The sequence below is a fragment of the Aristolochia californica genome, unplaced genomic scaffold (assembly GCF_029961685.1).
Source record: "Aristolochia californica isolate CCGP_79_NKW_82.1479 unplaced genomic scaffold, dmAriCali1.0.hap1 SCAF_7, whole genome shotgun sequence".
In the NCBI taxonomy this organism is placed as follows: Eukaryota; Viridiplantae; Streptophyta; class Magnoliopsida; order Piperales; family Aristolochiaceae; genus Aristolochia; species Aristolochia californica.
Window position 1 is genome coordinate 41,307,717 of NW_027182268.1, and position 15,813 is coordinate 41,323,529.

The 15,813-nt window shown below is 38.7% G+C and overlaps 3 protein-coding genes across 3 annotated transcripts; 2 read left to right on the plus strand and 1 right to left on the minus strand.

Annotated features, from left to right (window-relative positions):
* Positions 1-45: 45 nt before the first annotated feature.
* LOC137937546 (protein MAO HUZI 4, chloroplastic-like) lies at positions 46-4,055 on the minus strand. Its single transcript, XM_068782614.1, has 6 exons — positions 3,816-4,055; positions 2,857-3,076; positions 1,067-1,167; positions 857-985; positions 681-769; positions 46-201 (listed from the first exon to the last, which is right to left on the minus strand). Exons 1-6 carry the CDS (start codon positions 3,858-3,860, stop codon positions 54-56), a joined length of 732 nt encoding a protein of 243 aa, XP_068638715.1. The 5' UTR covers positions 3,861-4,055; the 3' UTR covers positions 46-53.
* A 776-nt stretch (positions 4,056-4,831) lies between these two features.
* LOC137937162 (uncharacterized) lies at positions 4,832-12,542 on the plus strand. The gene is made up of 9 exons (XM_068782253.1): positions 4,832-5,610; positions 5,995-6,229; positions 6,383-6,552; positions 6,905-7,047; positions 7,178-7,355; positions 7,446-8,025; positions 9,449-9,561; positions 11,270-11,513; positions 11,941-12,542. Exons 1-9 carry the CDS (start codon positions 5,420-5,422, stop codon positions 12,166-12,168), a joined length of 2,082 nt encoding a protein of 693 aa, XP_068638354.1. The 5' UTR covers positions 4,832-5,419; the 3' UTR covers positions 12,169-12,542.
* A 1,859-nt stretch (positions 12,543-14,401) lies between these two features.
* LOC137937698 (uncharacterized) lies at positions 14,402-15,801 on the plus strand. The gene has a single exon (XM_068782818.1). It carries the CDS (start codon positions 14,592-14,594, stop codon positions 15,609-15,611), a length of 1,020 nt encoding a protein of 339 aa, XP_068638919.1. The 5' UTR covers positions 14,402-14,591; the 3' UTR covers positions 15,612-15,801.
* Positions 15,802-15,813: the final 12 nt, after the last annotated feature.

The following is a 15,813-nucleotide window of genomic DNA, read 5'->3' on the forward strand; positions in this document are numbered from 1 at the left end:
TTATTCCGCGGCTGTAATCTGGCAAGCCTTTTGTTTCTCAGTCATCAGTTCTTCTAGTTAGTGCCTTTGCAAGTATCAGTTTTTCCAGAGAGAACTTTTGTAATTATATGAGTGAGGATTCCGATCGGACAGAAAAGAAGGCACAGAGAAACTGAATGGCGGGTCTCGATATCGTTGTTCAGACCATCGTGATATACTTGCCTGGATACCAACAAGAATGTCAGATACACTAGACGAAGCTATTCAATTCTTTTATCTAATGCATCTGAAGGAATGCAAGTAATGTGAAGCTAATACATGCATATGTAACTAAATTACAAAGAAGTCATCACAGATGCATAGCCATGTAAAACAACCTGAGAACTCATCACTGAGGTTCCTATCTTCAATTCGCAAAAAGTATCGACATCCAGGTGGTTTCTTTCTACGAACTAATTCAGGGCAGGAGTGCCATTTTGAACTTAAAGGTTGGATCATGTTTTTATTTGGGATTGCTTCTATTGATACTTAGACAAGATACTGGATCGATTCCGAGCATAACATGGGATCGCACTTGACTAGATTTCTCGAAATGTTGGGAGACTCCCAGTTTTCCCACCAGTATAAATGAACCATCTATGAGATTCTATGTACAGAAGCACTGTATGAGTATTGACAGGGAGCAGAGCAAATTTTCAGACCTTGCAGCAAAAAGATCAACTGCTAAGAGGTGAATCCATGCAGAAGCTAATGTCATCTCATTGGAGAACATCTTCGCTATACCTCGTAGCTGTGAAGTACCTCAGACTGTCATAGTTAACAGTGAAATTGATCAACATAAGTAATAAAAGATACTTTTGCAAGAGTAAACACAAACCTCTGGCAACCAGTATTTACTGGCAAACATCAGCCGAATGGTGTCAGGTGTCCAAGACAGATAAAGAAGATATGCATAAAGGACCCCTAGGATGATGTAAGGCATGCTACTCTCCATAGTTCTCTTGGTCTGCAGATGAGATCTACAATGATCACTTTTCATGGTAAATAGAAGCAGACATGCTCAAGTTCTAACATTTGAAGAACTTACAAATTCGGCTTTAGGAGCAACAACCATGAGAGTGTACAATGGAAGAACTGCAGCTGTTCCGAGAGTGAAAACATTACTAGCAATTTGAGAACTTGTAACCCCTGAAAGGAAAGTTGTTTGAGAGAAATTTAATTAAGCCTGTTCATGGAAGAGGATGATAAAAAGCCAAGAAAAAAGTGATTACTAATACTAAGCATCAACTAACAGAAGGGCTGAATGACTGTCCATCAAACACATGAAAAAGCATATACATTTTAAACATATAGGCAGTTTTTTTCCCTCTTTTGTGCTGATGGGAGTTGGCCTAAAAATGAAGCAATAGACATATAGCATTGAAATAAAATGTTTTAAACTATCAGAGGTCAGTTAACACTCAAAACTTCCACTGCATTCATACTTCGTTCCTACTGACTAAAAATGGCAATTTCGAACCACAGCTTCACTTCAAAAGAAACCTTTAAACAGACCCTAATTCAAACATAGAATGTAGAGAAATTGCAGCCAAAGTTGCCAACTGGTAATGTAGTCAAAGAAGTTTGTGAGATACATAAAATGGTGTTGGCTTTCTGTATATCCAGTTACCTATCCTGCCTCATTAACTGTTTAAATTCATCATTTCTGTTGAGTATCCATTTTACCTAGCTGTTCAGAAGAAAGATTAACCACAAGAATGGACCATGATCTTGACCTAATTTCTGATTTGCGTTGTGAAAAAATTGTCTGAAATTTCAGAAATTCAAATGAAAAAAAAACCCACAGCTGTGTTTTAAAGGCATGTAGTCCTGACTAAGATGGTTCTTATCGAAGTAAAACTATGGGAACAGCTGCATAATTGTTTGCCTTGAGCATATACCACTAAAATCAATGAGACTTGAATCAAAGATCTCAGAATAAGAAACTCTTGAGACGCTAAGATATTATTGCCTAAATTATAAAGTCAAAATTTTGAACTTCGTGCGTCTCAATAGAAAAAGGAAAAGGACTCTATGACCCAAAATACTTCTAAAATCACTGCCATCTTTTTCCAACATTCCTCATCTATGACTAAAATATCCAAGAGTTCCGACACATAAAAAGAACCAGAAGCTGAAGCTTTAAAAGGATGTTGAAAAAGAAAATGCTGAAACGAGTCTCTTATAAGCACAGAAAGGCAAGCCACCAGACACTGTTGTCGGAACTAATAATGATGCATGAAACATTAGATATACCATCAAACTCCTTATGGCCATCCACATAACAGAAAAGAGAAGAATCCTATCCTTCTTGAAACGAAAGCAATTTCTCAGAAAATTTGTTGAATAGAAAATAAAAGTTGCAATCAACAGAATTAGGTATAGGAAACCATAAACGAATTATGGTCATAGTCTCATAAAGCCTATATTACAACAATAATATTAACAGGCCTAAGGAAAAGTCATAGGAAACTGAACAGCATAGGTAAGAAATTGAGTTTTTGTGATTGTAAGTCTACCAAAGGAATTTCAGGCTCATTTCTCCCATAATCACTATGAGACCAGTCCATCCCCTCATAAAAGAACAACTTCTTTAAAAAAGCAAAATCAGGGTTTGGACCTTTGAAAAAAATACAATATTAAAAGTTGCTACTATGATTTCATCCTCTCGCCTTCATCACTGTGTTCTATCTTTAATTCATTTTTGAGTTTACCCATTCTCCAACCGCTCTAAGAAGATGATTCAGAAATGAATTTGCAGAAAGTGAAGACAACCCGCACCAGCAGCTCATATCTTTGGGTTGATGAAAATGTTAACAATATTGGAAGAAGGATTACATGAAGCAGCTGGAATTAAGCCTTTTCTGCTTGATGGAAGCTTTGCAACTTTTGGTTGAAGGACAAATCTTAATTCTCCCATGAAAATCGAGCGATTTCTCATTACATGAGCTATACTTGCACCCCTCCCACTAGAGAGTTCAATATTCGATACTCCTGGAACAAAGATAGTTCTTTCTATTGCACCGGAAGAAAAAGTAATCAATGATGATCGATGGGCCTACACAAGAGATGCCATGTTATCAGTGAAGAAAGTTATCAGGAAAACTGAGAAGGATGAACTTCAAAGCAGGACTTATTTTCTACATTTTTTGGAGAACACTACAGTAGTATATATAAGCAAGATCCTCAGTAGGCTCTTGATTATAGCAATTACATTAATGTCTTACATATCATATTATACTTCTTTCAGGGACAATCAATTAATTCTAACTCCAGGAATAACTTAAACCATTTTAAAATAAGTCTGCAACAAAGTTTTGCCACAAAAATGCATTTCACTCTTTGATTGGTATCCGTAACCTCATTGAAGTGAAACTATTTGAAGTATGACAAGACCCTGAGCACAAATTGCCTAGTTACTAGACTTCCAGCGAGTTACATGGTGTAAAACTAATGCCCCACAAAAAAATTCCCCCTTAAGTACAACTAGAGAGAGCCCAGCACAGAATGAGATTTATATTCTATTCACGAATCCAAAATAACAGGAAAAGAAAATCAACCATCACGTGAAATCTCCAAACTTACGAACTGACTGTCAATCTGAATGAACAATAGATTTAAATATCCAAGGTACGAATACTGGCTAGAACACTATCCCAGAAGGTAACTAATTATGAACACAACGAAAAAAAACTTTGAGGTTTGTCATCTTTTCCATCAGGAATAGCCATACAGTATTTCAAAAGTCAATACATTGGAAACCCAGTAACAAAGAAATAAAGGGGTGCGGAGACGACCATGAGAGAAATCTGAGAAGAGCATGAAGAGCAGAGAAGAGCCATCTATTGAAAGCAGAAACGTCAATGCGTGGGAGAACACCGCCCCGAGGCTACCATTCTCTCATAGCTCACTTGAATCGTTAAATAACTAAGAAAATTGTCATACTTCAAATATGACAGAACAGACAGAACCTCGGAAAAGAAAATTGCTTCATCCCGCACCGCACTAAACTCTCTTCTCCCCTTCCCCTGCTCCTATCTGGCTTCCACGTCCAAAATCTGTCGCTCCTGTCTGGGAATTAAAATTGCACGACTCTCATTAAAAGACAAAATTATCCTACCATAATAAATCAATATTACCCTTTTTTCCTCTTTCTCTTCGTCTATTTAATGGGTGTATATGTCATTACACTTGTGGTGATCTAGTGGTGAGTGACCGAGTGGCGATTGTGGTGGACCATCATTAATGACTCACACACGTGAGGTTGTAACAGCTGATGGGGGCCAGCAATTTGTTGGGCCTTCCGCCTCTGCCCAGTCGGAGCTGAGAAGGTCCAACGGGGAGACCCATGTGACCGATCCTAAACTAAAAAAAAAAAAAAGATTAAAATGACTCACTTTGACCAAAACAAAGGTGATTATTTCATTATTTAAAGAGATGTCGTATAGCCGTACAAAGTCCGGTGTGTATCGGCCCTGATCATATCGGGTTTTGCATGTCCTGATACGATAGAGTACGGTCCGCAATGGTTTTTTAGCCCAAACCCACAAAACAAAAGTTGCCCATGGACCATAGTCATTTAATTGTCACCCAAGAAGCTGAGTTATTCGCGTGTCCACGGACCACGTCCACCTGAATCTAGCATCTTCAGCGAGAAACACGCGTTAATTTGCCGTGCACTATGTTTTGGTTTAATTTTCACTGCGACGGATTGCACCAAAAGATCCAAAACCGAAAGCAGAACAGACATGGCAGATGGCTTAATCTTACTTTTTTCTCTCACCTAACTCTTTTCCTTATCTATTCACTTTTTTATTACAAAAATTCGGTGACGGACAAGAAGATCAGCTCGAACTAGGATACTTCAAGAGTCTTACACCAGCTTGGGACCTGGAGAAACCGGGAGTTTTCAACCTTTGATCATTTTGGTCTTTTTTGAAGTTATTAAAAATCTTGCTTCTCGACGATAGGGAAGGACTATGCTTTGGTTCTCAGCTTTAAGCTTGGAAGAAAATTGAGAGATTGATTGACACCGCTGTCGGTGTGTGATGGGGTTGATCTGAGAATGTCAGGTAAGGATGCAAGGTTGATAGGATAATTGATGAATTTGGGATTGGGCTTTATTGAATTCGCGAAGCAGTTTGTTGAGATTAAGATTGTAACTTCTAGATAGCTTCGGGGAGAAACTAGAATTTGTCCTCTGGAAGTTAAGTGTGCTTGAGCCCCAACTGAGAGCGTACAGTTTGGCCCGATGTCTCAGAATGAGGTCGGTAACTGCAGTGGCAGGAAGAAATGGGTTTCCCTGAAAATAGGGTTTAAAAAGGCAGAGGAAGCTGGATTTTAGGCTTCGAACCGAAGGCATAAAAATAGGACAGTTTTCTTGAAATTGGCAATAAAGATCATGACGATGATGAGCAAAACCAGAAATATGTTGGAGGGCCTTGTCAGAGAGGGGTCCTTCAAATGGGTCCTCAGCAGTCGAACTCCTTTTGACGAGGAATTTGAAGAAATGAGTCGGTCCCCATCTGGTCGGCGGAAATCGATACCAGAGCTTTCTCCTCTAGCAAATGTAATTGTTGGACGATGCTCAAGGTACGCCCTTGCTACGTCCTATCTAAAGATATGAAGTAATTACTTTCATTTCAGGCATTGTGCAGTTGGTTGGTTAGTGTCACTGCATATACCTCGAAATTGGAGACAATTTTCTACATCAAAATAACCTTGTTCACATTTGTCAATGGAATCTCCTATAATTGTTTTTTCTGTTATCGTCCAGGACCGCTTGATGAATCTGTTCGCACTACTTAGTATCACCTCATCGTCTTGTTGTAGACCTGCATTTCCCTGCTTTGTACTGCTTCGGATTCTTTATTTCAATGCCATTTCCTTTGAGATGCTCAAGGCCAGAAATGTCCTGCATAATGGATAGAGCTGGCTGTTGATGTAACGGTTTTTGTTATTGTCCTTTTGGTGCAGAATCCTTGATTTGTCAATGCATGAACTTCAACACAACTTTGACGTAGAAGCTTCTTATTTTGTAAAGCATCCATCTCGGTTTGCCAGAAATTTCTTGGAGTACTGTTGTTTCAGGGCTCTTTCTGTGTCTTCCCAAGCAGTGGATCATATCAGTGATAAGCACTTCCGCCGGTTGACTTTTGATATGATGCTGGCTTGGGAAGCTCCTGCTGCTACAAGCCAACCGGTACTTAAGGTATAAGATTTTAAGATAATGTATATACATGCTTATTTCGCTTCTGTGATACTGAAGCAGTGGTTTGTCATTTTAAGCCACAGAAACAGAGATTGCAGAAAATTATTCTTTTGTGCTGAGCAATTGTTGCCAAATGGTCAATTTTAATTGCAGATAGATGTGGAGGGTACAGTTGGAAGTGAAGCGTTTTCTCGTATAGCACCTGCAGTTCCTACTATTGCTGATGTAATTACTTGTGATGATCTATTTGGTGCACTTAGTGCTTCAAATGGTGGCAGGCTTCCTTTCCCTGTCTATGATAAATACCTTGGAGGACTGGAAAGGTTAATTCTCTTGGTTCAGTTCATTCTACTGGCTCATCTTTTGTGATTTACAAATATTTCCTTTTTGGCATATAAAACCTTCATGATCGTAGACAGACTGGCATCTTATGTCTATGGTCTTTTACTTTTATCATATCTAATAGCTTCATGTATATCTTATTGGCACATTATCCATGATGCAAATGAATCTCTTTCCTTTGGTCATAATAGACTTCTTCCTTAAGTATAAACCTCAGAAGAATATCCACATTCTTATCCCATGTTAATTTTTTTTCTTGAGATATTCAACTCTGGTTCTGATATGGGTGGCAGACCTAAATCTGTTGGCTAATCAATAATATTCTTTTATTAGGACAATAAAGAAAATGAAGACACAGTCAGAATCATCCCTTCTTTCTGGTCTCCGATTACCTAGAGGTGAAAGAATCCTTGATGTGGATGGAACAGTCACCACCCAACCGGTACTGCAGCATGTGGGAACATCTACTTGGCCTGGTAGGTTCATTGGTAAAAAATTGTTGATGGTTTATCAAACTCACGGCTGATCTAGTTATATTTAGATTGTTTCATTTGTCTGCCATTGTACATTTTCCTAGGGTGACAAGTTAACCGTTACTTCCTGCAGGTAGATTAGTTCTGACAGACCATGCCCTTTACTTTGAGCCACTCAAGGTTGTATCTTTTGATAAAGCAAAGGTATATGATTTATCAGAAGACCTGAGACAGGTTGTTAAGCCTGAGTTGACTGGGCCATGGGGTACAAGGCTGTTTGACAAGGCAGTGCTCTATAAATCTGTTAAAATGTAAGTTCCTACCCTTCTCCTTCTTATTCTTATTCTTTTTCTACTTTTTGGGCTTACTGCCCTTAACATAATGTGAGCATTTATTTGTAGACCAGAACCTGTTGTCATGGAATTTCCAGAGCTCATGGGCCACTCTCGCCGAGAATATTGGTTAGCCATTATTCGGGAAATTTTATTTGCTCATATATTTATAAGAAAATATCAAATTAAAGGAGCTCAACAGAAAGAAGCACTTTCAAAGGCTGTACTAGGTATTCTTAGAGTGCAGGCTCTTCAAGAAATAGTAGCCACTGATCAACTCCATTATGAGACACTTCTTATGTTCAATCTAGCGGACCGTCTTCCTGGTGGTGACTTAATATTGGAGGCATTTGCTAGCTTGCTGGCATCACAAGAGATGGAACTGGGAAAAGATGTAAGTGTGCAGAGTGGGATGTATTCTATGTCAGCTATGGCTATGTTGTCCAACTTAGGTGCTTTATTTGGAAGTAGCACAGAAGCTGTTGATGAAGGACATGTTCTTGTGGGGGATATAGTTGTTGGTGAGATTACTTCTTTGGAGGGAGCGGTAAAAGAATCAAGGAGAAACTTTAAAAAAGTGGAATTGGCGCAGGCAACTGTTGATGGAGTTAAAGTACAGGGTATTGACACCAATTTGGCTGTAATGAAGGTATAGAAATATCTATTCACTGGTATAATCACTGGTTATATCTTTGCTTCTGCTCCATTTGGTAAATCAAAAACATATTCCAGCTTTTTTATTCTAATCGTTGGTATCAAATAAGTAATAGGGGAATTAAATTTACTTGTTGAAATGATCTTGACCATCATTTTCTCATATTAGTAAAGTCTCATTTGATGCATGTTTTTTATTTGGTTTAGCAGAGATCAGTATATACAAGACTGGCATGAGGCATCGTTTGGCTAATACGTTAATGGATTTTGAGTTACCTGGTACAACATAATACTGATAGAGGAAACCATAATCTAGAGTTATTGAACGCATGGTTCGTGTTAAAGATGGATTAAGATCCATTCCAAAATGGCTAAGTTAAAAGGTTTGTGGGACTATTTTTAATGCTCCTCTCACATATAGGCCCTTTTTTAGCTCCTACATGTGTACAATATCGGGTGGAGGCCCACATTCAAGTTGGGTCTATATCTAATCCCAAAATGACTAATTAATTTTGAAGGTGTCTTTCCAAGTAGTAAGCAGAAAATCTTTCTTAAAGTTAAGAATTGTCCCACATAGACATTCGATAAGAAAGATCTTGTACTTATTGTTTGAGAAGTGACCTTCTTGGACCTTGACCTAACTTTATGATGTTATCAATGGGTAACTTTGCATGGGCCTCTACCTAACATTGTTCACATGTAGGAGCCTCGAAGAGGGTCCACATTGGAGGGAGAGTGTTAAAAATAGCCCCACATGGATCACGGATAAGAACAGATCTAATGCTTATTAGTTGGAAAGATGTCTCCTAACTTTTCTAGTCATTTTTGGATGGACCTTGACCCAACATTAACAGTTCATTTCACCAAATTTTAGGGGAGTATATTTCCGGTGTTTAGTCACTTCTGAAGTGTGGTCCTTAGAGATCATTGAGACGATGTGGCTGCCTTCTCCTCTTTAAAGAGTGCTTCAGTTGGTCCGAGTTTCGTGCTTTTCTCCATGGTTTGTGGTTTTATAAGCAGTTGTCCTCTTCTCCTCATATCATGTAAACTTAAGGAACTGGTGCCAGTGCCGGGTTTGACTAACTGATCCATTCTAATAAAAGTAACACATGCTTGTGATCTAGGTCAAGAATATTTGTAAATTTGACTTTTGATCATGATATTTAAAATAGTCAACAAAAATGTTTTGTTGTTGGTAGTGGTTTAAATGGAATGCGATTTGTTTCGGATATTATGCATTCTGATTTCCTTTTAATTTTATTAAACATGAAATTTTTTGTGAGATATTATGGTCATACTGAAATTGTAAGACTGTCCTTGCTTCTTTTCAAATACTCATCAAGGCATTCTTTGACAATCTTGTTGTCTCCTTTCCATATGGATTTCTCTTTCTGATTGGAAGCATCTGTCTTTTGCAGGAGCTACTGCTCCCTGTAACTGAAGTTGGACAGTTTATTTCTTTTTTGGCATCTTGGGATGAGCCCATTAAGTCTTTGGCGTTCTGCATCATTGGCGCATACTTAATTTGCAGGTTTGTTATTATTACAGGATTAATATGAACAATTTACAGCTACCGTGCATGTTTTAGATTGTGTATTTTTTATACCGAATCATTTAGCCATCCATGCAAAGTATCTATATTTGGTATATTTATGGAAAATGCAGTATGGTGCGGAAGGTGTACCATCTAATATGTTTTTTCATGCAGGCTTCCTATTTTCGTTTTGTACTAGGACATATAATATAGTTGATCTGCAATTATGCATTTTTGTGCTTCTTTTTCGTAACTCTGAGCCTATGTGGCTCCGCAATTACCTACCCTTTTTTCCTTCTCTTTGTTTAGTTATTCCTTCAGAGCCTTAAAAATCTGTTGTTTAAAGGGGGAGATGTGACCATGATCTCTGTTAGCTCTGCTACTTATGGTTTATAGATATAGTAGTTTATAGGGGGACGATTTTGTGTTTTGAAATTCAGTGGTTGATAAACCTAATTATAGTAGATTTGGGCTTTCCCAAACTATTAACTAAGTAAAGATTTTCCTTAAACAGATACAGTATATGACACAAGTCTTTGTGTATCTGGTTTCCCAGCACCATTACAGTGCAGCACTATGCTGTCCATGCAAGTCCTCTTTCGAGCCAATAAATACAAAAAAAGAAAAAAGAAAAAGACAAGGTTATTATTGCTGTAAATGCACTGTGTGGTCCAGATGTGTTCTTGGTGTCATTTGGGAACACAGTGGACTTTTTGAGTATGTGGGGTGGATGGTTGTGTGCATCATACTTACATTAAATCTTGTATTTTTTAAGCTCTCACTAGTGGTCGAACTTATATTTTGTTTTGAGGCTTTTATGCATTACAGTTATTCATCACCCAAAAAAAAAAAAATGTAGGTAAGGTGGCATTTTGGTTCAGGTTAGTTTTTTCATTCCAATTTTTTTGGCTTTAACAAAACATTGCAATCTAAAGAAGTTGTCGGCATTGAAGCCATGGAATTTGGTTTAAATAATAAATGAATAAGAGAAAGATGAGAAGAAAGAAGAGGAAATATTGAAGGATTTTGGAGTTTACGGAAGAGTTTGCATCAGAAAAAAATGGGTGGAATTGAACACCTCAATATTTGAACCCTCTTACTTAATTTAGGGCATAGAAAGATAGAAACACTCTCTCATTTGACAAAAATAGTTTATAATGATAAAAAAAATCTTGTCCTGTTGGTTGTTAAATCTGTGTAATGAACCTCAATCTTGGGACTTCCTCATCTCAAAGAAATCTGGACTCTTTCTTCATTAGCAATGCCCCTGACTCTCAAGTATAAATCAGACTCAAAATTGTGCAATAGTTTAAGTCATGGTTTTGGAATAAGGATGATTTTCTTTGGAGTTTTATAAAATAGCAGCAAGCAAGGAATTTTTATAGTTCAAAAAGAGAATGGAGCTGCAACTGTTTTTTCATCTTATGCCATATCGCTCTATTGTTGGAAGATGTTTTCTTCTCTTTTTCCAGGTTAATCTGAATTGCAGGGGAGTTACTAGGCAAGCTGACTTATACTGTATTATTATTATTATTATTATTATTATGGTTCAGTTTACCTTAATATGGCTATTTTTTTCCTTTTCCTCTCTCACAAACTATCTTATTTGATTGTATGGCCATTTGATTCCATTTCTAACACTAATGTCTAGACTCAGCTGGTACATTTAACATTTGTCCGCTTTTATAATTTCATATCTATGCAGAGGGTGTGTGTGTTATGCATGTGGTGCGGTGCTTCTCTGTGTTGCAGTCTTTATGCTGCTCACTAGATGCTTTAGCCAAGGAAGACCAGTTGATGAGGTCAAGGTCCTGGCTCCGCCTCCAATGAACACCATGGAGCAGCTCCTGGCTGTTCAAAATGCTATTTCCCAAGTAGAGGAGCTTGTTCAAGATGGAAATATCGTTCTCTTGAAGTTGCGGGCATTGCTTTTGGCTGCTTTTCCCCAGGTTTGGTCTTTTCCTGCATCACGTGTCTGTCTGTCACTTTGTATGCATACTTGGAATGTTAGCCTTTTTAAGTACTTGTAGAAAAGAAAGTTTAACCTTTTTTAAGTACTTGTTGAAAATTTGCCCACAAGTAATTTTATTACGTGGGATTCGCATGTAATTCATGTGCTCTGAACCATTCATCAAGATCTAGGTGTGAAAAGAACTAGTCTACACCAACTTGACAATTATACAGCTTACTTATTAGTGAGATTTAATTACACCAAATGTCATAATTCAAGCCATCCCTACATTGACTTGTTGTTAATTAATTCTCCCTTTGGAATTCTACTAAAGCTGTCTGTCAATTTCTCTTTATATTTTTTTTCCTGGTTATACTGCTAGCCTTACTGTATTGACTGTACTTTGTGATTATTTTGCTTCTTAGGCAACAGAAAGAGTTGCACTCGCTCTACTTCTTATGGCATTACTTCTGGCCTTTCTTCCCAGTAAATATCTTATCCTATTGGTTTTCTTGGAGATGTTCACAAGGTATTCTCCTCCCCGGAAATCAAGCACCGAGAGGTGGATGAGAAGACTTAGAGAGTGGTGGTTCAGCATACCGGCAGCTCCTGTATTTCTTGAAGGAGGCAAAGAAGAGAAGAAGAAGAGGTAGCACTGTATAGGCTTTGGATATACGTGTGAAAGGAGAAAAACCGTGGCCACGCACACGGTGATGGCAGGGTCGTGGCAACGATTTGAGAGTTGTATACTTTGTAAATGAAATGTATATCAGTCTAATATGCATATTTGTATATTTCTTCTGTGGTTATTTCTGTCTCATTCGGACGCCATTAGCAGGTACTCCACCACTGGACAGTAAATTAGTTTGTCCCCATTCTCGGTCAGAAATTACAATGGCGACTTGAAGATGAGATGGTATGAAAAGTCACGTTAACGTCTACTTCTGCTGGTTGTCAATGTTGTCACTACGATTTGGTGTTTTTTTCTTTTAAAATTTGTTTAAGATGGTAAGCTGTTTTGTGTTGAGTTGTAACTATTTAGGAGCAATCTTTGAAATCTGTAGAGAGCATAAAAAAAAGAGTATCTCTGTTGTTTCTATTTTAAACAGAATTAAAAAAAACTAAAATTTTAAGCTACTTCTATTTTTACAATTATTTTGAATGAGTTTAAATCTGCTGTTTTAGCCGTGTTAGCCTTAGACGTAATTATTAGATACTCAACCGACATGAATGATCCAATATGAAAAGTCGTAAGTTGATCTGAGATAACCATGATTGGATAATTGAGATAACGTTTCACATATTTCTACCCGAATCATTGTTCATCTCGGATCAGTCTGTACTCAACTATGTGTTGTGTTTTGGATGCATAAAAATCCCATTTTTTCTTGTGGTTTCCAAAGGTGCCGTAACTGAGATGATAGAAAAAATAGACCAAAAAGGAAAAAAGGGTGACAAAGTAAATGGTCCCGCGCTGATGTTGATAACCTCAGCTTCAGTCTTAATCATGGAGGGTTCACTCGCTGACCCATATGACTTTTATATTTAGAATACGATCATATTGTGTCAATGCAGTACCAACATCAATAATTGTTCCATCTTTTTTAGAGCCAAATATACAAAGATAATTTTCATTGAACAAGATTCCGCGTTAATAAATTAACAACATCTTTATATTTTATATTTATAGTATCATAACTTTTATTTAAATATATATATTAAATATAAGAATTCATAATTAACAGTAATTTCTTGAATGTCATAAAAGTTGGATGAGAGAGAATTAAATAGTTTAATTATCTAGTAATTGGTTTATAAAAAGATTTTAAATTTCATTTATATGATTAGAAAATAATAAAATTGCCTATGATTGAGATGATAATTATTATATAAATGAAGTTCTCAACCACCACTTATTTCTTTCCACCAAATCCGGGATGTTCCAACCCCAACCCTAATATATAATCAATAATTATTACCTAATAATCTTTCATTAGCACTACCTAATAGCCACATAGGCCTTATTTGAAGTTCTAGGCTGTTCGGGTTGTGACCCATAATGATCTCTAGGAGTGACAAATGTGACCAAACAATTGGATACAAAATTATAATTTTTAAGTTCCCACTAATTCCATATTTAAATAATAATAATAATAAATAAAGTTGTAATTTAATACAATCTTAAGTTCCCTTATGATTGGTTGTCTCACCTTCCCAATACACATTGCACACGTGTAAAGTTTTTGAGACTTCAGAAAATGCATTGTATTGTTAGGGCCAACCAGGCACATGAAAAAAACTGGTCCGCCTTATCCGCTGCCTCACCACAGTCGTTAGTATGGTGCGGACCCGGGCTTGTGAATGCGAAGCGTGTTTGCTGGTCATGAGATGCGGTTTGGTTCCCACACGTATCGCGTGTGGACGGCATCGGCCTCTCTTTTTCGTGCTGTCAATTGTCGCACCGAACAAAGCCGCTACAGCCATGGAAAGTTGGAAATATGTATTACCGCATGTTTAACAAATGAAATGAATTATGTGCTCTGGGTCCCACTACTTAGTCTCCAATAGAAGTTTGCGTCGGGTTAAGACGGTCCGAGAACCAGACACCCAGTCATTTTCAACCACGTGTAACTGAAGAATTTTCCCGCGGCCACTATTTTATTTCGTGAACGGCTCTGGTGCTGAGTCAGCGAAAAGACAAAGTTGTTCACGTGCTGACTCACCGGACTCAACTCTTTCTCCAACGTGGCAAAAGCATCCTATTCTACTCAGACATTAACCGTAGACATTACGCCACGTGGACGTACTTTAGTCTTTTGAAATTCCCGTCTCTGCCTTGTTAAATAGCCGTCTTATCCTTCTTTGGTTTTCTCCTCCGCAGTCCACGGTTCTTCTATATCTGTTTTCCTTGCTGCTTTCGTCTCTTCCGCCGTTCTTCTTTTTCTTCTTCTTTGGTGAACGCTGTTGTCGACGTTCCGGCTTCTTTGTTCTTTAGAGCTCCGGGGGAAGTGGTGGCTGGGAGCCTTCTGCTTTAGTACTGCTTTGCTTTGCCAGTTGGGAAAAGGTTGTTGACGTCATGGAGGTACCCATTATCAGCAGAATCAGCGATTTTGAAGCTGGATTTAGCCGGTTGCAGATCCCTTCTTTCGTTTCCAGAATTCTTGGTCTATCAGGAATTGATGAAATTGCAAAGCTCCACACTTTTTGGACGTGGGGAGCCCTGATTCTTGCCGTTCTCGCCACCTTCAGCAGCCTAATTAAACGGACAAAACTGCTCTTGTACAGATTACAGATGGTCAATACGGTAATATCTCAATCTCTGCTTCAATGCGACGACGACGACGACGGAGAATCCTCCTGCTCGTCATCCTGTTCAGAGGATAGCGACTCTGAAGAGGAAAATGAAGACGAGTTCTTGACGCCAATGGCAGGAAAAAGGGGCCAGGACTTAACTTTCGAAGCAGATTTTGGAGTTGCAGATTCCGGGAGATTATCAAACGAAAATTGGCAGCAAACATCTTATTTGAGGCGTGTGCCGCGGCGATTATCTGGCGTTTCGGCCGAGGGAGGCGGTGAGAATCAATTTTCCACTACTGTCGTGAAGCTCTGGGACGGATTAAGTCTGGGATTCAAGCACTCTGGCGGATGCGGATACACTTCGACCTGGGATTTCAACAGAATGGAAAAAGCACAATTCTTTTTAGCCAGTCGGTCACAAATCCCAGCTCTTTCCGCTCCATGTCCGGCCGTGTTGGTCTCTACAGGAGTAGACAAAACGCGCCGCGTGGCAATGAACTTTTGGGATGCCAGGATGGATCCGCTCACTCCGGCGGTGGTGGCGGAGTGGAAGCCTCCCCAGCGAGAGGTGGTGGGCATCGAAGCCGACGAGGTAGAGAAGGTTTACGACAACGACAACGTCGTAAGAAACTTCAGAAACGTAAGGCCGCCGTTGACAGACCCCGATGGACTGACTTGGTTCGACGCCGACGCCGTCATTGTAGACGGCGATGGTGACTCACCATCGTCGTATCCCGTGAACGTGCCGGAGTCGGTCGTGTTCCGGTGCCGGGACGCAGTGAGGTCTTACTTGTTTTAATGCGTCAAAGCAAAGAAGCCGAACGCTCAAGCGAGTAAAAAATGCTCTCTATAAATACATTTAAATACTAATGTTGTTTATGCTTCCAGAGTAAGAATCAAGATTGGTTGGCTGTCCCTTGGCCCCCTCAATTAATGTTATCCTCTAGCTTAGTTTCTTAACTTGAGGCACGAAAACTCGGTCGGAGAAAAAGTAAGGAAGA